The following is a 24,585-nucleotide window of genomic DNA, read 5'->3' on the forward strand; positions in this document are numbered from 1 at the left end:
GAACCACCAACCAGATGCTTTGAAAATATATGAACGCTTCGAAATCCCATAACTTATATAAGACATAAGTAGTAAGTACTATTAAGTAAGTACCTACACATTTTTATCATTCGTTTTCGTTTTCGTCAAACTACTTACTAATGTGGGTGTATGGTAGTAATTTTTTTCTAGGTATGGTAAAACAGACATTCACATAATTTGAGAGTGACTTGTACATGATTTTGTATAAGTTAGGTGTAAAATATTGAACATTGTTATGCCACATTTTATGATAGAGACGAGTCATTGATTATAAAAACATTAAAATCTAGTTAACTGTTACTGTATAGTCTTGTAGATGTGTATCTGTTCAGTAGATACACAACACAGACTTTCGAACCAGCTAATACTTTTATAGATCTATCGGTCTATGGTATAATACAGTTGTTAGTTGTATAATCTGTATTCTGTAAATAATAATTCAAAACAATCGCCGCCGCAAGTCGCGACTTCGTGAGGCCTTGAACTGCTGCCGCCGCCGTCGTCGTGCACTCGTGCGGACGCGCACGCGCCGTAAACGACGACGTCGCGAGACTCGCTGCCCAGTGCCCAATATCGACGTCAGACGTACGCGTTTCCGAACCACCACGCAACACCGCACCGCAACCCCATGGTACATACACGATGCACATCATAGTACGGCACACACTCCGCCAAGCTCGTGACAATGTCGTCACAATTTATATAGAACATAGTAATTATTATTATCATTATGCTCGTGATAACTGATAACCTGTTAGCGGTGAAAGCGAAATACGGCCGCCGAGACTCGAAAATATATAGTAATAATAAAACACGCCGATATGAGGCCGCGTATCGAGGAATGCACGATTTCGCGTCCAAGTAGTGGTGACTGGTGGTGTGGAGGTAGAACACTCGAGCACGTTTCGACGTCGACGGTCCGTCGTCATCGATCTTCGTCAACGCCGCGCCGAGGTGAACGATCGTTGTCGCTGATCAGGTCTAAACGCAATACGTTTTCGTCTTGCGACCAACACGTGTAGCCGAGGCCGCCGTTTCGCCATTCTAATGCTCATATCGTGCTAACCACGATGGCCGTCGACTACCTGTTCGATCCACAAACGCTGGCCGCCGCCACCGCCGCCGACGACACGACTCGAACTGACCAACTGTCAGTGGACGACGGTAGCTGCAAATACCGATTAAGACCCCTGTGCTTGACAGACTATGACTATGGTACGCAACAAGTGGTTTTTTGCTCAGATGCGTTCTATTTTCAAGCATATTTAATTTATTTATTATATCGCAGGGTACTTGGATTTGTTGTCTCAACTGACCGTGACGGGAAGCGTCACTCAACAGATGTATTTGAGTTAGTGGGACTGTTAATTATTATTTCTTTATTTGTAGTGTCTTTTTCCACTTCTATTAACACAAGTCATGTCATCATTTTTTAGACACTTTTGAAGTGATGAAAAAGAACAGTGGTACATATTACATAATTGTCGTCGAGGATACTGAGGAGAACTGCATAGTGGCGACCGGTTCTCTGACCATTGAAAAAAAATTCATACACCTCTGTGGACAAGTTAGACATAATTTCAGTTTTTACACGTACCTATCTACAAAATAATTTATTAATTTATGTATTTGAATTGCAGCGTGGTAGAATTGAAGATATTGTTGTTGACTCTAACTGCAGAGGAAAACGGTTTGGGAAAATGTAAGTAGCTTTATTTAAAAAATTTATAATAAGTAGGTAGTTATTTTTGAATCAACTAGAATTGTTGTACCAAAACTTCAAGTATTATGATTAATAGATTAAAAATATTTGAAAAATACAACATATAAATAGATAACACAGTTCCACATATGATTTCAGTATTTTACTTTATTTAATGCAATAATTCCATACTTACTTTTGTCATTTATACATGTAATACCTATACATCATATTTTCCAATGTGTCATCCACTTGTTTATATTAATATCAGTTTTAAAAATTAACTATTGTGTATAATAAATAATACAATTATTTCACATCAGTGTAAGTTTTTTTAGTAAATTATCATGTCATAACTTTTATACACTTTTATTACTAACTTTTATCAACTTTTTACAGCGTTGTTCAACGTCTGATTGCTCTGTCACGAATCCTAAATTGTTACAAGATTTCATTGGAGTGTAAAGATAGTAATGTTAATTGGTATAGCTCAATGGGTTTTGTGAAAGAACCCGGAAACTCAAATTACATGCAGATTAAGTTTGAGAAACCATCACATTGAACTTTGTTATTTATTAAACAGTAATGTTTGGTTTTAATATACGATGTTATTTTTGAAAAATACAATTTGTATAATGTTTTAAAATATTTTAAACGCAAGAATTTATTATTGATTTAAATTTAAAGATCTTGCATACTTCAATTTATTGGATTTTGTTATTCCTAAACTCCGACATGCAAAGTAAATTACATAATACCTACTGTAATTTGTAGATATCTGTTTTTTCAAACTCCATTGTTTAAGTTAATTTTTAATTTCTTTCTTCATCCCAAATTTCAGAATTTGGTTAGTTGAAGAACATTCATAATTGAGTAATATTTGATTGGCGAGAAGAATATATTTGTTTATATTCCACGTTCTAATAAAAATATAAGTGTTATGTAACCAAATTAAACAATCAGTTTATTAAATAATTTAATCAGTTATACAATTAAAATATTTAAACCATATCAAGAATTATTTAAAAATCATTTTTATACATACAAATTTCAATATTATAATTGAATACCCCCGCGTATATAAAACAACTTAAAAAAGTATGTATCATTAAATTTACAAAGTACAAAAAAATATATATATAATTGTAATAATATTGTATAACGAACACCACAGTATTGTTCATACTTAGTGTTAAAAGATTATTAAAACTAAGCAATACGTTAAAGTACATTAATCCATTTAATCTAGGTACTCTCTTCAACTATCAAGAATTATTTTTGATACAGTTGTTATTCATGTCTAGACATTGGTGTTTGAGGTGGTGGTTGTTGATATCTAGGAATATCGGCTGTTGAAACAACAGTGGCAGGCGGTTTATTTGAATACCCTGTGACTGTACTTGTCGGAACAGTATATGAGGCCTATTATTAACAAAAAATTAGATACTATAAATTGAACAGAATAAAATATATTGATCAACTCACGTGTTGTTGAGACGACTGAATAATTGCTGGAGAGAGTTGGGAAGCTGGAGATGCAGTTGTGGGGTGTCGCATAGGATAACCAATATTGTGCGGTTTTTGATTCTACTCAACAAATAGTATTAAAAATTAAAATACTTGCATTTCACAGTGAACAAATTTTAACTACATACCATCTGATGTGGTTGTGACGCGACTGTAGTAGTATTTGACAAATGAATATTTCTATTGCCTTGCTGTTGATAAAAATTAGGTGGCGGAGGAGGTACCGACTTATCATCCGGGTAGACACTATGAGGTGGTTTAGGGTGATCTGATGAAAACAAAACCATTATTAAAACACTCTTTTACTGAGACAAATTTATACACAGAAAAAAACATACATGTGTGATTACTAGTTTGGTTTCGAATGCCTGGGCTCATGTACATAGGTGGATGGGAGTGTGCGTGGTGATGAGGTTGATGGTGTTGATGAGAAGAAGGAGGCTTTGGTATTTGCTGAGCTCCATGATCACCAGCTGTACTCACAATTAAATTACCACTACTAGACGATTCTGTTCTTGGTGGTGGGGGAGGCGGTGGCGGTGGTGGCCCAGAATAACTATATACAGTATTTACTGAAGATAAAGAGGGGAATGAAGACAAAATGCCATTATTGACACAATAATTAACTGCAGAAGTAGAATTAGTTTGGTAAAATGATCCATAATTACTGACATTTGGTTGCGTATTTTCTAAAAACAAAAAATTTTTATAACAAATAATTTTTTTTAAACATAGTAGGAACATAAATGAAATTAACATAGAGACATTCATGGTTGAAATATACAATATTTATTGTACATGTACCCCTTCACAATTAAATATTTGATGATAAAAACAAAAATGGCAGCTCAAAAGGAGTCAGAGTGTTTTCAAGATAAAAATAATTTATATTTGTGGTATCCCTTTACACAACCCTTTTTTAACTGATGATAAAGAGTCTATACACAATGATAACCTGTATATTTCAACCAAATAGGAAACCTACTATATGAAAGTAATTATGTCATATTTTCTTACTGTTACTATTGTTGCAATTGTTGTTTATCCAGACATTTCTATTAAATGACTGAGAAGTGTCATCTCTATTTCCACGTCTATTTGAATTTTCAACTAAATTAAAGTATACACAAAAAAAAAATTAAACATGAAGTAATAAACAGTTTTTCTAAATTTTCTTCAAATGATGAGGATTAAGCTACTATTTCATATTTTCATCACATAGAAAAACGTTGTTGCATCGACATAGAATACTCTTTATTTGTATAAAAATGCACCTTATGTCATAAAAACTTACTAGGATAATTGCTATTGGTTCCAGTAGCTAATGACTGATTTATGGTATTTACTACAGGAGCTGGAGCAGTAGAATTTAAATTACTAGTAGTACTACCACCACTATTCATTGGCTTATATGGAGGGAAAGGTACAACAATTTGTGGCTGTTGATAGTTTTGCTGCTGTATCGTTTGGGGTTGTGGAGATGGTGTTCTACCCATTTTGTTACTAGTTCCAACATTCTAAATACAAAAAAAATATAAATTTCAATTATACTGACGTAAGTTTAAACCACAAATGTTTTATATTGATAGTGAAACATTAAAGAGGAAGTTAGTATGTAGGTAGTTATTAAAATTTATTTTGTAGAGCCATAAAGTAAGTAAAGTGAATAGAGAGGAAAAATAGTTTGGAAATATAATATGTAATACAATCAATAACACAATGCTTGAATTGTATACCAAGAAGTCTGTTAGTGATTATAATGTAGTAGCTTAGAAAGAAACTTACATTGTAAACATATTTAAATGAAATTTATTTTTTTTAATTTACCGGCGCTAATAAATGAGTGGTACTACTGCTATACAGCGTCGGAAATTTTGTAAAAGTCATTGTGCTAGATAAAGAAGCTGCTAATGACATAGTAGAACGAGTCACATTATTGTTCTGATTGTTTGCAGCATTTATTGTGGCTGGCGAACAAACCAATAATGTTTGGTTACTACCTCCAGTGTTACTGGTACTGGAATTGTGCATCATCAAAGACTGTTGTGCCAATGGACTTAATCCGCTACCTGCAGCAGGAGATCCTGCACCAGACTGTGCATTTACTGCTGTAGTCTGTTGTCTAAATATATGTTGTTGTTGTTGTTGTTGTTGAAGTAAAGGGGTCGGCCGATGATTTGTAACTACAGCATTATTGATATTGTTAGTGACTACTGTCTTATTGTTCATAGGTTCACTGAAAAATACATATAAAAATACATACATGTTAGTAAAGACCAATAACAAAATAAAAAACTACGTATTTCATAGTATTAATACCAATTAGCCTCAGTTTTAGGCACTACTAAAGCAGTTGCCATACTATCATCAGTAGCTTGTGACTGATTCAAGAGTGCACGTTTTTCTTCTTCAAGTTCATCACGTTTGTCTCGTAGTTGAGATAAACGGCCATTGATCTGTGCTAATGATAATTTGTTTTCTTGCATTTTTTGATATTCTACACATTTTTTTTTTCTTAGCACTTCAGCATCAACTTCAGCTATTAATTAAAATATATTTTAAATACTGATTGAGGAAACATAATATGTATACAACATATTAATTTGTTATTTATATAATTTTTGCAAAAGTATGTTCGGCTTAGCATTTATAGTATACACATTTTAAGATAGGGCAAGTGTTAGGGAAATGTAATATTTTCTATTCATTATTTAAATGTGTCTAATCTAAAGAACTTTTTGCTTCGCATATTTCTTATGTCTATAATACTTACGTAACTAACACAAACAAGTTAAACCAAAACAATTCAAAATAATGAATCTGTAAAATATTATAACTATTTTAAATATACCTATTAAATAGGATCTATCTCTTATCAATCCAAAAAAATGGATATTTGTTTTCATTTTGAGCAACAAAAGTACTGACCAGCTCCCACAAATTTTTAATAATAATAATTGAAAAACTTTAATTTTGTCTATACCACGCTTCAAATTTTCTGAGGGTAAACGCAGCAAAATTGTAATAATTTTAATGAAAACTATTTTTTTGTTGCAAATTTATGGAGACTTGAGTTAACGGTGTATATAGAGTATATAACACCACTGAATAATATTACAGTATGAGAACCTTTAATATAAAGTCTAGATTCTAAGCAATAAACATCAATGGATCAATACAACGTGGAGGGGGGAAGTAATGGAAAAAAGTCTAACCTATATCTAAATTATAGCTATTTTAAACTATTTCTTTTTTATAATGCAACCTTTAAAAAACCTAAACATATAAAACAAGGTTATAATTCACAAATAAGTACATGAAAAAATATACTAACATAATATCAGTTGTCACAATTACCACTATGGTTCATTTTAATATCATTATATGAACCCATTATATGACAAAAATTAAAAATTAAATCAAACAATGTAAATGGTAAATATATGCATGCAAAATATATAAAAAGGCATCTTAAAAAGTTTTAAGTGTCAGAACGCACATTATAAAGTTTATAAACTCAGCACCACAGAAGAACATTACCATTTTGAAAGCATGCACTGATAGAAGCTACCGGATTCCGAGGCACAATATCTGCCATTTGTGCCGAAACAGTAAAGTTTGTGTAAATGTATATAAATTACAGAGTTGAGTGTTGCCAAATGTACCTAGCAATAACAAACTGCTGTCGTTGGGTAGAGAATGCGTGAGTTCAGACGACTATTGGTCAGGTCATGATATTATTTTTCCCTGGCACAAAGTAAGAGGACAATATTACAGGGAAAAAGTTTTGTATTGTTCTAAGTAATAAGTAATAACTAGGGCCCGGATTTCAATGCAAAGTGCATATTTTTTTGGTTGATCATATACAATGCTTTCTAAGTACATAATTCGTTCCATGTAACGAGGGTTTGAAAGCTATACATTTTATTTTGCATTTTTTTTGCATATTTCGTCGTTTTTTCTTTTTTAGAGCATTTTTAGCATTATTGGGTCATTTTGTTAGTTTTTAATGCAAATTTGTTCAAAATAGATATAAAACTTGGACTATTCAAAAAATTATCTTAAGATAAATTATTTTCTTGATATTTAAGAAGGTTTATCGGGTTTTTCCATACACATTGTCATTTTTTTTTCGATTTAGTTTTTATCTTATCTTAGTTTATTATTGACTGTAGATTATTTCCCCTAAAAAGGCCAAAACATGAGTGTCAACATCATATCAGTCAATATTTAAAATTTTCAGTTTTTTTTTAATAAAATAATTATGTAAAAATAATTATTATGTCTCATTTAGGTACAAATTACAATTTGTTATAAAAAAAAAAATATGGCATTCTTAAAGTCATTTTTGTGGTAAATTGTATTTTATAAGGGCATTTTTAAGGTCATTTTTGTGGTAAAATGCATTTTTTAAGGGAATTTTTGGATATTTTTTAGAGCATATCTGTATGGTTTTAAGTGCATTTAAATCCGGGCCCTAGTAATAACTAATAAGTTAAAGTAACTATAAAATAATTTGCTAATGTTTGTGATTATGACAAACTTTCTCAACATTTTAACTTCTTTAAAATTGTCGGATTGGATTGATGGAGCATACGAATGTTAATCAACATTTATAGAAAAAATGTTAAATGTCTAAAAAGAACATAAAAAGATCCAAAATATTTTGAAAATCACATCATCCCTAGAAAATATTAATGTATAATATGTTTATTTAATAAACAATTCAACTCTCTACAACAATTTATTTTAAAAAAACAAACAAATTCATTGAATCCGCACTTACATAATCATTTTTTATAGTCATTTATTTTTGATGAAAACATTTAACAATTATAACATTTAAATATAGCCAAAGCTAGACAAGTTAACCAATTTTTTTAACTAGTTAAAATTAAGTTATCTTAAAATATAAATGAATTAGAGTATCTAAGTTCAATTACACATTTTCATGATAATAATATTAAGATACGTTAATTTTTTTATACATGATATTACAACAAAATTGTAATTATTTTTCTGTTATTGAGACTAAAATAATTTTAAGAAAATTACCAAGTTAAGTTACAATTATTTATGAAATGGAAAAACTTAGTTACTAACTAATATATCTAATATTCTATTTTTTTTTAAGTAGTTTAGTTCAATATTATCAAAAGAAGTAACTAATAACTTAACTTTTAATTTATTAACTAGTTACTGTCTAGCTTTGAATATTGTTATACATAATACAAAGTATAAATATTATAATTACATTAGGTACTATCTTATATTATTTAAGACAAAACCATTGATATCTATATTTCTACAATAGATTTAAGATTTGGAATGTCAGTGCAGTATTTATACTCTACATATGAACCACGCACACAATTTTAGCATTGTTAGATTTAACATTAAAGTAATTGTAATATGACTTAAAATCAAACTTGTGTCAATAAACTAAAAACATTATTTGTGCTGATACACTGGTTTTTCACATTGTTTCATTTTTCTAAGATACATGAGCATTGATAAATTATAATACAAACTTGTAACATTAAAACCTTTTAAATATTGTACTTCAATATTTTAAAAACCTAAAAAAACATGACATAATTTATACTTAAGGTTGTCTATAGCAGGCTTTTTCATTAAAAATGTAAAAATGTTGTCAATTTTTAGTTATACCAGGAGGCAACTTTCATCAATAAAAAAAAATAAAAACCATTTTAAGGACAAAAAAAAACTACCAGAAAAACAATTATGCCTTGTAGAAATAATTAATATCAGATTGTTTGGAAATGCCCAAAAAATTTCATAACACTCTGTATAATATATACATATAAAATGGACATTTGTTACAACTTTTGAAAGTACTACTAAAGTAACCTAACCTATAATTGTAGTTAAATCAAAACCTGACAATTTTCACGTACCTACAAGTATTTTAACTATCAACCCATTGAATGTGGTATCCTTGAAAACTTGAATTAAATGTTTTGATTATTTTAAAATATTGTTTAGTTTTAGCAGGAGTAAATTGTTAAAAATCGTTTCAATTAATTATTATTACATTCGATTCTGAGCAAAGCCATGAACATGATATATATTGATTTTGAAAAATTCATATTATTATTTCAAAATAATTGGAAAACTACAAAATTAATTTGTCCGATGTACTTAATTCTAAAATGAATAACTGTAGAGACTTGCATTTTTCACCAAATATTATACGAACATTTATAGATATAATAAAAAAATTAAAAATATTATGGCTCATTTAGTGCTTTGTATAGATGTATAGACTTTAAAAATAAATAAATGTATGATCCCATTTTTCCAAGTAAACCAAACTTAAAAATGTAGTACAAGGTTCCTCACATATCGTTCTTACAACAATTCTAAAAATATCACCCATTTTTATTTTTATAATATAAGCATTTAAAGATCATATTTTTACAAGCTGTCCATTGATGTAATTTGTTAATTATTTTGTAAATTCGGCTAATTTTTAAGCGTAACACCTAAGCTAAGGATTCACCATTTAATATAAAAGACTTAAAATACGTTTTTTTATAGGAAATTAATAAAAGTTCAGCAAAATCTCAAAATTTTTATAAGGGATTGAAGATCAAATTTAGTGGTTTTTTTCCAGTTTTTTGGTGACCAAATCAATGGAATATATTATAGTTATAAACCTAGAGTGAAATAAACATAGAATTGCTTCTTGAGTGCTATTCTTATTTTTATTTATTTTTACTAAATTAATATTGGAATAAATATACACTTTGTTGTCAATAGTTTAATACACCCACATAAAAACTTCATTAGTTTCCTTATATTAGAAAGGTATAATATAGGTTAAGCTGAGTATGTAAATATATAAAAAAAAACAAAATGTGTAGTTATGAATATATTTATTATTTAATGCCATTATGCAATAACTAAAGAAACTAACAATTGGGAGAGTAGTTATTATACTTTCAGGTATTTAAAACACTATATTCTCTTAGAAAATCAAATTTCTCAATTGAACTATTTTTTTATTTTGAATATACAATTTGTACCATAGGGAAAAATAAAAATGAATTATACTAAAAGAAGAAAACGTAAAAATAAAATGAGGGAAGAAGTCATCCAGTGACACTACATTTTGTTCTTATATACACATTATCTATATATATATATTTCTATCTTTCTGTTGTTATTATTGGTTATTCTCATAAATCATTAAGGTCTCTACACCAATTTCTTTTAAGTCATTGTGTAGGATTTCCAGGGATTGTGAGAGTGGCTAATTCAGATACCAGAGGGTTGGAGTGGGAAGGAAGTCCGTTAAAATTAAACAATTAAAATCTGTTGTAATAGGTACATCCAATCAAATTTTCAATGAAAGATAGGGGATCTAGTTCAGAGTTATAATTATGTGTTTCACAGCCTAAATTTAGGTGAATTCAATCTATAATATAACTTTCATAACCTACAATATAATAATATACCCACTGCTTACGTGAAATAAGGAAACCTAATATAAAAAGACTATTATAAGTCCTATGATTTTATTTTTGAACATCTAACAATAATATTAGTGGACACGAATTTAACGACCAATAATTTTTTTTATTTATTGTCAGAGAAGTTAATTTAATAAATTGTAAAAGACACATAATATGCATCAACAATAAGATCATGGGGAATAACATTTTAATAACCCAACTAGGTAATATAAAAATGTGAAATCAGTCCGAAACTAAAAAAAGAACTTGTAATATTTAAGAAATGAAAGATAAGTTGAATGTAGTAAAGGGTAGTGACACTAAAAACAAATAATATGCCTAATACAATTTAATATTATTAAAAACTATTGTTCTACACAACATATTAGGTGAACAAGAGAAACTGGTAAACATAGTTACAGTAATCATATTTTTAAATAAATAGGTAGGTACTCTCCAAAATACTTACTACTATTATTCATAAGTTTACTTTATCAAAATAATGTACTTAACAAAATGCATCATTATAATAATTGACATACAACTTGGGTTGTGACACAGTGTTTTGTAATTACTTGCCATGAACTCATGCCCTTTAATTACTTTTTAATTACATATATGGAATTTGTATCAATTTGTTTAATATAGTTAATTGGTCTAATATACTAATAAGTTGAATTTAACAACAATTTTCAATACACAAAATGTGTGCAAAAAGAATAATATTTAATTTAATATTTAATATTGCAGAGGATTTTTACATAATTCAATATTCATTAGAAAGTTCATTTCATTTAAGGGAATTAATTAATTTAAAACACGGTTCAATGAAAGGTTCTGATTGTATTAAGAGTTTTGACAAAAAAAGATAAAATTATAAATGCTAAATCCTATACTAATAATTGATTCAACACCCATCTGGAACAAAATCTAAACGTATAATAAATAAATAAAAGGACAAAGCCCAAGAGGATAACTGAAAACACATCCAGCATTTAATTTATGGAAATTAAATGAATAATATGTAGGTAGTTGAAATTAGTCTATTCTTTTATTCATGAAATTGAATAGCATTATCAAAAAAAAACAATTGTTCAGTTAACTGATTTCAAGTCATACGTGGGAATATTTTGGACAGCAAATTACTGACACCCTTTCAGTCACTTTGAATGCTCTAGTTTTAGATTAATTTTGATTTCTCATTTGCTTTCCTTCGTCTACAAACTCAGCCGTAAAATATTAGAACTCATATTGCTGCGCCTACCATCAAAACATCTAACAAATAATTTGAGCGCCACCTACCAAGTGTGCTACAAGATATTATGTACCTAACGACTAATAACGCGGAAAACGTACCTTGTTTGTTCTTCTCACGCCGAGATAAAATGTGTGTCCGCAATGATTTCCAAATATTTTTATCTTGAACCTTGCTGTTGTGTTTGTTCGACATGTTGCCAGCGACTTCTTCTTCGATCAGCATGATTGCGTTGTTGATATATGTCATGCTCTGAAAGATTATTATTCGTCAACCAGTCATTAAGCCCGTAGATAAAGCACGAACGTGTTGGCGATTAGGACCGGGATAGTGCCGATAGTGGGATAATCCCAGTACCCGACGGTCTGGGCACAAACAAACACTCACATGCAAACACACGCACACGCCAACTGTGTCAGTCGTCTCGTTTGGCCCGGCGACGATCAACGCGTTCGGGCTTGGGCCATTTTACTCGGCCGTACTTCGGCGGGCAGGCGGTCGCGCGTCCGCCGACGCGGACACGACTGCGGCGTTATACTTAAATCTTCAACATCAACGACAACAACGGCAACGACAAAGGCTAAGACGACAACAATAACAATATTATAGACAAATTATTCGAGTTTACAATCGATTATGGAAGTACGAACACAAACGCTGCGCGCGCGCGCACACACAAACACACACACAATTCATATTATTTATATGTATAAGTATATATATATTTATATATATTATACATATACATATATAATCCACGTACACCTACAACGACACAACGTTACGAAATTACATAGTTGTGTGTGTACGCTTTTGTGTGTATGAGTATATATTTATATATAATGTGTATTGTGTTTATCACATCGTTACGATTAGTCGTTGTTGTGAACCGAAATGGTCATGATTTGATGGTGGTGGTCGGGCGGCACGCCAGTCGTAATCGGTGTGGAGTTCAATGATTCCCTTGGTGGCGTGTAGCTCCGACCATGGAAGAATAAAAACGATTACGGCGGTGTAGTCGAGTCTTGTCAAACGTAAAACCGCGGCCGACGGGTCAACTAACAACCGCTCTAGTACTAGTAAAGTTGTAGTCTAGTGCTCTGAGATCCAGGACTTTTAGAGATCAGACAACAGATTTCTCTTTTTCATTACTCGCCGCCGACCTTGTTTTCGGGTGATCGAACTTACTAAGAGATAATAATAATCATGATAATAGTAATAATATTATGTATTTATGTTTACAATCGAATGGGGTCTCGAAATCATTAAGATATGAATGGACCATTGTTGTGTGTGTACTGCGTATGCGTGTGTGACGTATGTACAGTGTGTGTGAGTGTGTGTGTATGCATATGTGGGTGACGTGGGTAATGTGTATTGTGAATTTGTGTGACGTGTGCGGAAGAAAGTAAAATACAATATTAATATGTTCAATTAACCATGATAGGCGTTTTACAGTGTTGCCACACGTACGGTCGTTACCACCACTAAAAGTTTTGAATTATGATTGATAGCCGGCCGCCGGAATGCCGGGAGAATATTGAAAATGTAATTAACACCACGAATTAAGATACACGCCATACACACATATCTTATTATAAAAAAAGTAGTTATTATTAGCAGTTAAAGTTATTATTTATTACCTGAATTCGTGATGTACACTAACACAGGCTATATTTTATTATTTTGTATTTACCGTTTTCCAATTTGTTTTACTATTTATGTCATATAATAATTAATGAAGCGCCATGTCTATACATAGAACTTATAAGGATATGTAATATGCATCCTCGATTTAAGATATACTAATATATATATACATTATACATAGTATATCTTACATCGTGTATGCATCCTAGTGTTCAAAACTGTGATGATGAGTAATTTGCATTACTGTAGTACTGTTGATAATTGATTATATAAGTTCTGTGTAAGTATATTACTCAATAGTATTACTTTGTTTGATACAAATTACAAAAGTGCTGAATACAGAACGCTTAATTTTAGTATGTGGCTAATGATACTAGTTTACTATTTTATGATTACAATTTACAAGATGCAAATCTGGTGCTTGACAGTGTAGGTATGAAAGTCCTCAACTATAATTTATAATTATTATTATTAATTATTAAACGACTAGGTAACAGGGAACAGTTTTTTTGTTGGTTTTTTTTTTTTTAATGACTTATATTTACCTATGTATGTACGATGACTGATTATATCATACTGATGATCAGATAAACCCCAGTCATTCTGTACACCAATTATAATCTAGATGTATATAAATCTTCATCAGCTTATTGCTTAGACTTCAATCGAATAAAAAAAAAACCTACAAATTATTGAGGATCCTGAGACATAAAAAAATAGTGAAATGCTTTTGGTCCAAACCCTAGTCCAATAAATATTGTTAACTAAAAAAAAATTAATATTATTAGTTTAAAAAAGTTTACTTTTAATTTTGATAACCCTTCTGAAGTTACTCCACATATTTTGCTTTAATCTTTTAAATAATTATATTATAATGAATTAAATAATACAATTTTATTTAATGGAAAAATTGTCTATTATGAATTAAAATAATTATTAGTAAAATACTTACATTAATTGGACACAGTATATGACTAAATATCTTTTTTAGTGAAAAATTAATTGATTTTCTAGAAATAAAATGAGTTACAAAATATGCACTTAAATTAACTCAATAAAATTATTACAAACATTAAACGGTTATAAATAAATGAGTGCATTTTCAAGAAATTTACATAAAATGTAATTACAATATTTCAATATTATTTAATGTTAATCAATTCACAAGTAGTCTTGTGTGAATCAATTAAAAGTAAATGATAAAACAATTCAAGCTTAGCTTAATTGGTTTGGGTCACCACTCAATTTTATTAAGATTATAAGAATAGAGTTATTATTTAAGAGGACGCCACACCCGCATGCTTTGTCTCCGTCTTACAAACGAGTAACATACCAAATTTACGCTCAGCAGTTCAAGTTTTATGCCGTTAGCTTAAAAATTAGAGTGAATTAACCTATTATGAAACTTGATGGTAAGAACTTTATCCGTGTTTTGTTGGAAGTTTTTTTTACGATACTTCAGTTTTTAAGCGAGGTATGCTTGTATAATAAATGTAAATTAAAAATGCTCATAACTCACTTAAAAACTGAATTATTGTAAAAAAACTTCCAACAAAACACAGATAAAGTTCTCACCATCAAGTTTCATAATAGGTTAATTCACTCTAATTTCTAAGCTAACGGCATACAACTTGAACTGCTGAGCGTAAATTTGGTATGTTACTCGTTTGTAAGACGGAGACAACGCATGCGGGTGTGGCGTCCTCTTAATATTCTAGATTTTGTATCAGTTCAATTACAACTAAAATGTGTATGACTCAAACCTATTCATAATATATAAGTTGAATATTGTAATAGTAGTATGAAACACATAATATTCAATAGTAATGTATAAATTAAATTTAAAATTAAAATCCTAATACTTATCCTATCTTAAATCTTAATGTATTGTGACAATATTGAAAACTGACAAAAAAACATTTCAATAAATATCAGTAATTTTATTTAAATTTGAAAATGTTGATGAATTTTTTGAGCAGACATTGTGTACAACTTGTTCAAACACATTATAAAACTCTTCAGATTTCCATTCACTGTTTATAACTCTTGTACATAGATTGAAAAATACGTGCACTTCATTAAGTGAGTATATATTCTATATATTTCAAACAATATAAATATTATTAGGTAAAAAAATTATTTTAGCATAAATCCTGGAATTTCTGAGAAAGTCAAAATAAATTTCAATTGAATATAACTTTTAAGTATCAGGACTAAATAGAACAGTCATATTTTTATTTGTAATAAATTATTAAAAAAATAGATTCTTCAATTTTTAAAACAATTTTGTATACCTATATTAAGTACTGTTGTCAGTGTTTCTTTCCAAATATTAGTATATTTTTATATTTTATGAAATATGAATATTATTTATTATTATGAATTACCTACAATTTAAATTAACTGATTTAAAACGTATACATTGTTCTGCTCACTAACTCGGTAAAAAAAAATAATTAAAAATTTATTTTATAAATATTTACACTTTCATAGCTAGATCTATACTTGGTTCAGAATGAGAACACACCGGGCGGCAGACAAAGACTGGACTAGTTTAAGCATTCGCCCCACTTTACAAACAATTGCCATTGATACCATGGGCCATGTCGTACGCGTTATTCTGAACAGAGTATAGATGATTGAATTTTAAATAGTTAATTATTTGTAATTTCACCTTGGGTAAAGAAAAACAGTTTGCAGTGATGTGATCCAAAGTTTGTCTGTAACATGGAAATACATTTAATGGCAAATTACTAGGAAGTTCTTTAAGCTCATCAATATGTCCAATAAATCCGGGTAATTGTTTTATAACTTTTTGAAGAATTGTAGAAAATGTTCTGTCCATAACTTTTCTCATCTACAAAGAATTAAGTAGGCAATGTTTGTTTTTGGTTGTTATCTTAGTATAAATTAGAAATACATACAATGCTATTGTAAATGGAGCTTTGTTTCAAAGAATAATTTTTTTCATTATGTAGTTCCTTTGTCTGATACGGTTTATACATATTTTTTGAAAATTTGGAACTGGACATATTTGTATCCTGTTAAAATGTATATAAATTTAGAAAGATAGTATTTAAATTGATTATGTTATTATAATATGACACATACATTTTGTTTATTAAATGATGGAATATCACTATTATGATAAGAATACTTGGAAAATACTTCGGGTGATTTGCCAATATATGTTGACAATTTGTCTTGCCCAACACTAAAGTCTCCATATGGCATCACATTACTTAGTTTAACTGTGGTTCTAATGTAATTAAAATGATTAAGAACAGTTCTTTTTTCGACCAATTCGTTCACTTGTAATGGATATAATATACCGAGCTTCATAAAAATAAAACATGAAATATTAATGTTATTGAATTGTTTTAAGTAATAAAATAAAAAATACATTTGCTTGATCTTCAATCCATGTACAACTGAATTCATCACCCAAGCAAACATCTGGTATTCCATCTCCACCAATGCAATATATTGACCATGAACTCTCTCTCGGTCCAGCGGCAGTTACAGCAAATACTAATATAATAAAAGATAACTAATATTAAATTGTAAAATTATTAGATCAGATATTTTTGCTTACTATTGTTAGATTCACTTAGTATGCCATCAAATAAGGAACCAGATCTACATGATTCTATGTATAAGAGCATCTAAAAATTAAATTGAAAAATTAAAACATAAATATGCTTTACCTATTTAATGTCTATTTCTGGATGAATACAACTTTAAGATCTTACACCATTAAATTTATGATCACTATACATTGATTGTAATGCATTGTTTAGTTCATCAGCATAAAGATAATTTTCTGGAAATGCCAATATGCCCGATGTTCCATGACCAACAAAATACACAAAAATATTATCTCTATGATTACTATAAAATAATATTAATTAATAGCTTATTAGAACTTGATCACTGAACAAACATCACTCAAACATTTCTTACCTTTCAATTACACGACCTGAGCCAATGTTCATCATAGCTGTCTTATTTCCATTTAATACTTTCAGGAAATGTTCACTTTTTACTTCCTTTCAAAATGAACCACAAGTAATTATTGAAGTTTTCATAGATTTTTATATTATAATCAATTAGACTTGAAAATGAGTACGATACTCTTTAATTTCGTACTACTTTACTTACCTCACCTTTATAGTCAACTTGTACGCCTTGGTAAACATCTGAACCATTAGGATGATTAAATAATTCACCACTATATGGATTTCTGTATTTTATAGATAAAGTAAACATTTTTATTTTATTTTTAGTCAAAACCAATATAAATGATATCGATTATTTACATAGGTATTGAATAAGTTTTTTATTTCTTAGTTCTTACATAGAACTAGGCACCTCCTTATATTGTTTGAGGAGAAATTTCATAAAAACAGTAGTAGTCTTAATCTTTGCTTTGATTTCAGATATTATGTTTCATAAGGTAATTAAATCTCACATTAACATACTGAAGTTGTTATCTAGGTCCTAGATTGTATTATTAGGTACCTAATATTTTATGTTATATTATTAATTATTAATTCAATAATTAACATCAACATTGTAATGTTATATATACTAACTTTTTGTACAATAAGGCTCATGCCCATTTTATTCCAGTGAGTAAAGTATTACCTATGACTAATATTAACTATTGAGGTCTTTGTATTTTAATAATTTATACATAAAGAATCCAGAATTAAATTATAATAAATATGATCTAAAATTCCAATGATAAAATATTTTAAATGTTTATGATATTAAATAAATATACATAAAAAAATTGATTTAATTTTAATTAAAGTGTTTGTTAAATATATTGAACAACTCAATGATTTCCTACCTACTTTAAAAAAAATAATTAATTTACTCAAACAAACTACTAAACAAAGTGACTAGTCAAATCAAAAGTAACTTTCTAAATAGTCAGTGCCAAGCAATCAGCTTTATAAAACTTCTTACCTGAACAATGTTATTTAATTTGATGAATAGCCAGAAAATTCTGAACACGGATAACTATGAATGTGAAATAGTACCTTAAGTGTTACATAAGAAGAGTTATTGTTATTACTTTCTCACATTTAGTTAATCCTATTTTCCACTAAATAATTTAAATTCAATATTATTGACTTGAGAGTTATTTTTTATAGGGGATTTTACTTAAATACAACATGCCTTATTCATTATACAAGAATTAAATGATTAACAAAGCCTTCAAAATATTGGGATTTATTAATTCAAATTATGGTACCTAGCTTTAAAAATGTTATATTTCTCACTTATTAGGTACTTAGGTCTCGCCTATAATTTGAATTTATAGTCACCAAGTTATGCTACAAATATTATAGTCGTGGATAATGTTTAGTACAGAATTTTAAAATTAATTTTCTTAGCAATGAAGTTAAATATGTTGATTGGCGAAGACACATACCTAATTTCCAAGTTTTCCTATTGGAACTTCGGAGTGAATTTATATGAAATGTAGGTAGCTGATATCATATTCTTATACTAATTATGACAAGTTAAAAGGCAATAGATTGTCTTAAATTACTCTCAAATCTCAATGAATGGTTTTAATATAATTATGTAACTAGTTATTCTACAAAATTAATACATTTGTTCAGCATTTAAATTTAAAGTAATAACTATTGTTCCACAGAATTTTTTGATTTGTAAATGCAATTGCAAACATTATTACTATACATAATATTATGTTTACTCATGTCATAAATTTGCAAACATTTCCCTTGATTTATGATTTTATATAAATAATTTTTTTTTGTACCAAAGAAAATGTACCTCATTACCTCTTTATAGATTAATAAACTAATACAAAATCTGCAATATAAATCAAAAATGATTTGTTGATATTCAATTAATATTAGGTATCTAATTTAATTATTTAAATAGTATTTAGAAGATACTATACCTATCCTATAAATATGATCTTATGTCATTAGGGAGATTGGAGGTTATCAGTTATTTCAGCCCAAACATACCAATCTTTTGTACCTACCTAGTAATGCAATAATATTTTTGAAAAGTGATTTGAATTTATTATTATGTGTACTTGAGATTGAATTGTCCACATTTCCCAATTTAACATATGAATTATAAAATAAAAATTGATGTTTCTTATTGTTAATATAAATGCAATTTTAACGGTATTCATTATTTAAATGTTTAAAATTTAAACATACTTGGATAAATATTATGCTTTGGTCAGAATTAATAATTTGTATTGATTTGAAATTACATTAATTATATATCTTACTTAGGGTCAAAGGCTACATCATCCGTCATCATTACAATTATACGGTCAACCGGTATACCGTTATTCAACAATGTTTGGTATGCATGCGAAACATCAGCCTAAAAACTAGTGCTACAATTAGTTTAATATTTTTTCATATTATAAGAATAATAACAAATGTATAATAATGCACTTTTGTCTTTTTATAATCAACATTTTTTATACCTGATGTCTGTAATTATCCCAGCCTTTCGAACCAGCAACCAGGAACACCCAAGTTTGTTTTTTGGCACCTCCAAAAAGTTCCAAACATTCATCGATAAAATTACTTGGACCAACGATAATTAACTTTACTATGGCAAATATTGCTAGCACACACAGTACACTTAATAAACAGTAAATCCATACACTTTCTATAAATGTTACACAATTAATTTTGATTAATGAATTATAAATGGTAGGTATGAAAAATATATTATTTGCTTACTTCTTTTAAACAGATTGTTGTTCAACATTTTTGTTGAGAAGTGCAATATTTTATTTAGGTAACCAATGAAAAAATACCTATTATAACTTATCCTTTATAATAGGTAACTACACGATTTACTTCTACCATTTAGTAGGTATACATTTATGAAGCTGCTACATAATTAAAGATAAAATATTTCAAGTGCCTCTTGACATTATATTATGCCATCATTTCTTAAAACCTCACATATCTGTTAAGATGTTTACCCATCTTATCGCAGGTTCCTGTTAAAAATTATTAACGAAATATTTATTAATAAAACTAACTTATTTATACAGCTTTGTTTACCATATCATTCATACTTAGTTAGTGGCCTTGTTAAATAAACTAAAATACCAAACATAATATTAAACATTACCTAACTTAATTAACTTTTTAAGCATTGTTAACGCAAATGATGCAAAATTTTCATAAATTAAATTATGTATGGATAAGGAAATTGTTTTTAATAGAATTAATCTAAACAAAATTTGAAATGATAAAAACCTATAAAGTAATTTAAATCTTGAAAATTACCGAAACCATATACCCTAAGGCCTAAACATTAAAATAATCATTATTTAAATAAATGTTTAAGATATATAATTATAATTATATTATAATACCAGCTGAATAACTCGGAAAAATTGTGATTGTTCAACTCCTTTAACCTTTTGGGTTTAACTCGCTTTGAAAACAATGTCTTTTAAGTATAAATCACCCAAAATAATGTCTATAATAAAGTGTTACCTATCTAACTTAAAAAAACACTTGAAAAAATAATATCCATATCTGTATTAGATTTTTTTACAGGTTTGTTGTGTTTTTTAAAAGTAACAACACTAAATCAAAAATAATAATAATTAACTACAATTATAAAAAAAGTGGACAGGTGATACAATTTTATTGGTTGATTCAAAAAGCATGAAAATGTATTACAATATTATTTATATATTGTTGCAAAAACAATTGAAAAAAAATTAAAAATACAAAGACATGTTTTTGTTTTATAATAATTTAAAATTCAAATTTTTACTAAATTTCTCAAATTGAAAATTGAAAAATGATTTTGTAGTTAAAAATGTATTAAATGTTCAACTTTTATAACTAAGAATTGAAAATTTAAAACAAGGTTCTAAGTAAGTATTAAATTAATACAGCATAAACACAGCTTTTTTATAATTATTTTAAGTTCAAATTTAAATAAAATTAAATACTAACACAAAGAATAACAATTTTAGTTATTTTGTTGTGATTCGGTTCCAAAACATCCCAATTTTACATTAGTATTTATAATATTTTTCCATCATCACTGATAATTTAAGAATCATATAATTATGAATAATATTAATTCAACTTACTGTATACAAGTATAGAATGTTATTATATCATTGAATTCAAATGTAATACCATCCATTACAGTGATATAGACACCTAATATACAGCGGAGCAACATCCACTAACCAGTTTTTTTTTGATAGAAGTAGAAAAACTTGTTGGGGAATTTTCTACTAAAATTAAGTTAAAAAAATGTCAAGATAGTCTTAACATTTTACCATGTATGGGAAATGCTCATTTTAACATTTAGTGAAAAATGTTAGTTCCTACAGTTATTTGTTTTTAAATTACAACAAAATATAGTAATTTGATGGATGGAAATTCGTTAATTTGCTGGTGAATATCCAGTATCGTAAAATTTTAAATTTCAAATGCTCAATAAAAAAATGAATTGTCTTTTCAGTTACCTTTTGATTTATTTCAGGTAGAAAAAAATGCGGAGAATCTTCCATTAACATATCTAATGTAAGCTATAGAAAGAAAAACAAAATTTAACTGAAAAATAGGTAATTTGAAAATTTTGATGGATTTTGTCAAAATTTGAACTTTGTCCTTTGACATTTAAACGCATAAAGAAATAATCGTACTTGTATATATTTAATATTTTTGAACATCCATTAAAGAAAATTATGAGGAATCTAACATGAAATTTTCAAGGTTTTTAGTGCACAAAAAAGTTTTTATTTAGAATAATTTAAAACAAATTAACAAAATTAGAAAAATGTTCCAAGACTATTACTAATAAATAGCTCAAAAAAAATCAACATATTTCGAAAATGTTACCAAATATGAAATAATATAATATAAATATTTGGTGAAAAATTCAAGTGTCTAAGGTAATTTCGTTATTCGTATTTGAGTTACCTACTCCAAAAAAAGAAATCGATTTTTTCAAAAATTTGCAGCTTTTCACAACAATTAACAGATTTTTTCCTTTTTTATTTGTTTTTCACGAAGTTTTCTAAGACTTCTAAGAATTTTCAATTGTGAAACCTTAAAAGTACCAACTAGATTCATTTTTCTATCAGAAAAAATGTTGATATCAATAATCGGAACATTTTTACTAGGTATCCCAAATGTTGACGAAGGACAAAAAAAACCACATAATTTTAAAATCGTTAATCAATACATTCATTCTCTTCATTCAGAATCTAAAGATATAAAATTAATGCTTATAAAAAATGAATAATATAAAACATTCCTAGAGTTACCATCGGTAACGAGGTATCTGCATGCTGATGATACTTTTTTCTTACGCTATTTGTACGCATAGGGCATAGGCGCATAGCACTGCACTTATTATTTTTTACCGATAATACTATAGAAGAATTTTTTCAAATAGGTACTAAGATTTGAAACAGGTAAATATACAGTAAAATTACCACTATATATATTATATACACATTAATTACTAACTAAATCTACAAAAACTAATAGTCAGGACTTCTATTATTNTAGGTATACAAATTATAATAAATAGTGTATTAACTACTAAATTCTGAGCGAAGCTAAGTTAAAAGTTATAAATTCAAGTAACTGAGTTCTTAATAATTGATAAAAAAAAATTTGAAAATGTGGTGAAATCATGGAGGGAGCATTTGGGTGTAATAACCCGTTACTGGGTCCCGTGATTTATTTTTATTACAACTGGCAAACTTCATTCATGTACTTATTTTATATTTAGCCATACATATTAATATTTAATATTTATAGATAGATAGGTGTAGGTGCTAACAAACATAGAAATATTGTATAGAATTAATAAAGAAAAAACTCGAATACACAGGTAGACCGCAATCTACTGTAGAGCGCATACGACATGATAGCCTCGTAAAAGTATCAAGTTCCAAGAATATTTTTGAATTCAAACAAAATAACTAAAATAATTATTCATTATATATTTTTTTAATGTGTCTTATTATTTTAAACATTTAGATTTTCAATAAGAATTTCTTATAGTTTGTATTTTCACAAATCCTGTATGGCTGTATAGCTATTTGATAATTTTAGGTTCAAATTGAAACGCTTGTAAAAATATAGTAAATCGCTATAATAACAATTTATATGGATCTTGCATTAAACAAAATATTCAAGATAAATGACCTAACTTAAAAATGACTCTTCTTAAAATTTTTTTCAAAATATTATGTATAACATTATTTTTTTTCGAGTAAAAAACTTGAAAATGTATCACAAGGTTTTTCATAACTTATAAGTCATAAGTGTTTCTTACAAAAATTAAAAAAAAAATTCATTATTAATCCAGATTAAATTGTATACGACTGTTAAAAATCAAATTTCGATCCATTTGGAATGTATAAGAAAAATCACAAGAGAATTTGATACCAGTGGTTTTTAAGGAGTTAAAAAATATAGGCAATTTTCAAAGTGATACCTGTGAGGAGTATCAATTTTCGGAGCTCTCCCTGTACATGCACACACGCGTCAACTCTATAATGCACTACAAAAGTTTTATTATTTTTTTTTTTTAAATATTAAAATTTTAACAATCGTATTACCTAACTTATTCATCATATAATATGTCTGAAAATATGTTTGAATCTTTCATACAAATTACATAATAATGACTTTTTACATTTATATACAAATATTTTTACTTCCATTTTATTAATATTTTAAAATTCTTAAAATTTAAAAATCTATTCTTTAAGGATTAGATCATCGTTTAACTTTATGCCCTTAGGCGTTTATAGTTTAAAAAAAATAATAAAAATAAATATTGTGTATTTTTTTATTGCACTATTTATTAAACAATTAGTAAATAAATAATTTTTTTATTTCCATTTGTACGTTCTTAAATATTAAACAATGTTCGTTTAA

At 28.1% G+C, this 24,585-nt stretch overlaps 3 protein-coding genes across 5 annotated transcripts; 1 reads left to right on the top strand and 2 right to left on the bottom strand.

The window, feature by feature from the left end:
* The first annotated feature begins 602 nt into the window (after nt 1-602).
* Nucleotides 603-2,369, top strand: LOC111042705 (probable glucosamine 6-phosphate N-acetyltransferase). The gene is made up of 5 exons (XM_022327402.1): nt 603-1,236; nt 1,310-1,372; nt 1,458-1,588; nt 1,662-1,723; nt 2,123-2,369. The coding sequence occupies exons 1-5, from the start codon at nt 1,092-1,094 to the stop codon at nt 2,283-2,285; spliced, it is 564 nt and encodes a 187-aa protein (XP_022183094.1). The 5' UTR covers nt 603-1,091; the 3' UTR covers nt 2,286-2,369.
* Nucleotides 2,370-3,009: 640 nt separating this feature from the next.
* Nucleotides 3,010-13,326, bottom strand: LOC111042704 (hybrid signal transduction histidine kinase A-like). Of its 2 annotated transcripts, XM_022327400.1 has the most exons (10): nt 12,371-13,326; nt 12,085-12,235; nt 5,570-5,789; nt 5,078-5,486; nt 4,545-4,767; nt 4,268-4,360; nt 3,589-3,939; nt 3,379-3,518; nt 3,209-3,310; nt 3,010-3,145 (listed from the first exon to the last, which is right to left on the bottom strand). In XM_022327400.1, the coding sequence occupies exons 2-10, from the start codon at nt 12,230-12,232 to the stop codon at nt 3,014-3,016; spliced, it is 1,818 nt and encodes a 605-aa protein (XP_022183092.1). In that variant the 5' UTR covers nt 12,233-12,235; nt 12,371-13,326; the 3' UTR covers nt 3,010-3,013. The 2 variants fall into 2 exon arrangements, with proteins under 2 accessions (XP_022183092.1, XP_022183093.1); XM_022327401.1 differs by having other exon boundaries at nt 12,085-13,326.
* A 1,944-nt stretch (nt 13,327-15,270) lies between these two features.
* LOC111042706 (legumain-like) lies at nt 15,271-20,413 on the bottom strand. Of its 2 annotated transcripts, XM_022327403.1 has the most exons (12): nt 20,386-20,413; nt 20,124-20,311; nt 19,920-20,017; nt 17,795-17,876; nt 17,597-17,682; nt 17,386-17,524; nt 17,229-17,298; nt 17,037-17,164; nt 16,745-16,969; nt 16,558-16,674; nt 16,308-16,490; nt 15,271-15,728 (listed from the first exon to the last, which is right to left on the bottom strand). In XM_022327403.1, the coding sequence occupies exons 1-12, from the start codon at nt 20,411-20,413 to the stop codon at nt 15,555-15,557; spliced, it is 1,518 nt and encodes a 505-aa protein (XP_022183095.1). In that variant the 3' UTR covers nt 15,271-15,554. The 2 variants fall into 2 exon arrangements, with proteins under 2 accessions (XP_022183095.1, XP_022183096.1); XM_022327404.1 differs by lacking the exon at nt 20,386-20,413 and having other exon boundaries at nt 19,920-20,024; nt 20,124-20,238.
* Nucleotides 20,414-24,585: the final 4,172 nt, after the last annotated feature.

This window comes from Myzus persicae, unplaced genomic scaffold, assembly GCF_001856785.1.
Source record: "Myzus persicae strain clone G006 unplaced genomic scaffold, MPER_G0061.0, whole genome shotgun sequence".
In the NCBI taxonomy this organism is placed as follows: Eukaryota; Metazoa; Arthropoda; class Insecta; order Hemiptera; family Aphididae; genus Myzus; species Myzus persicae.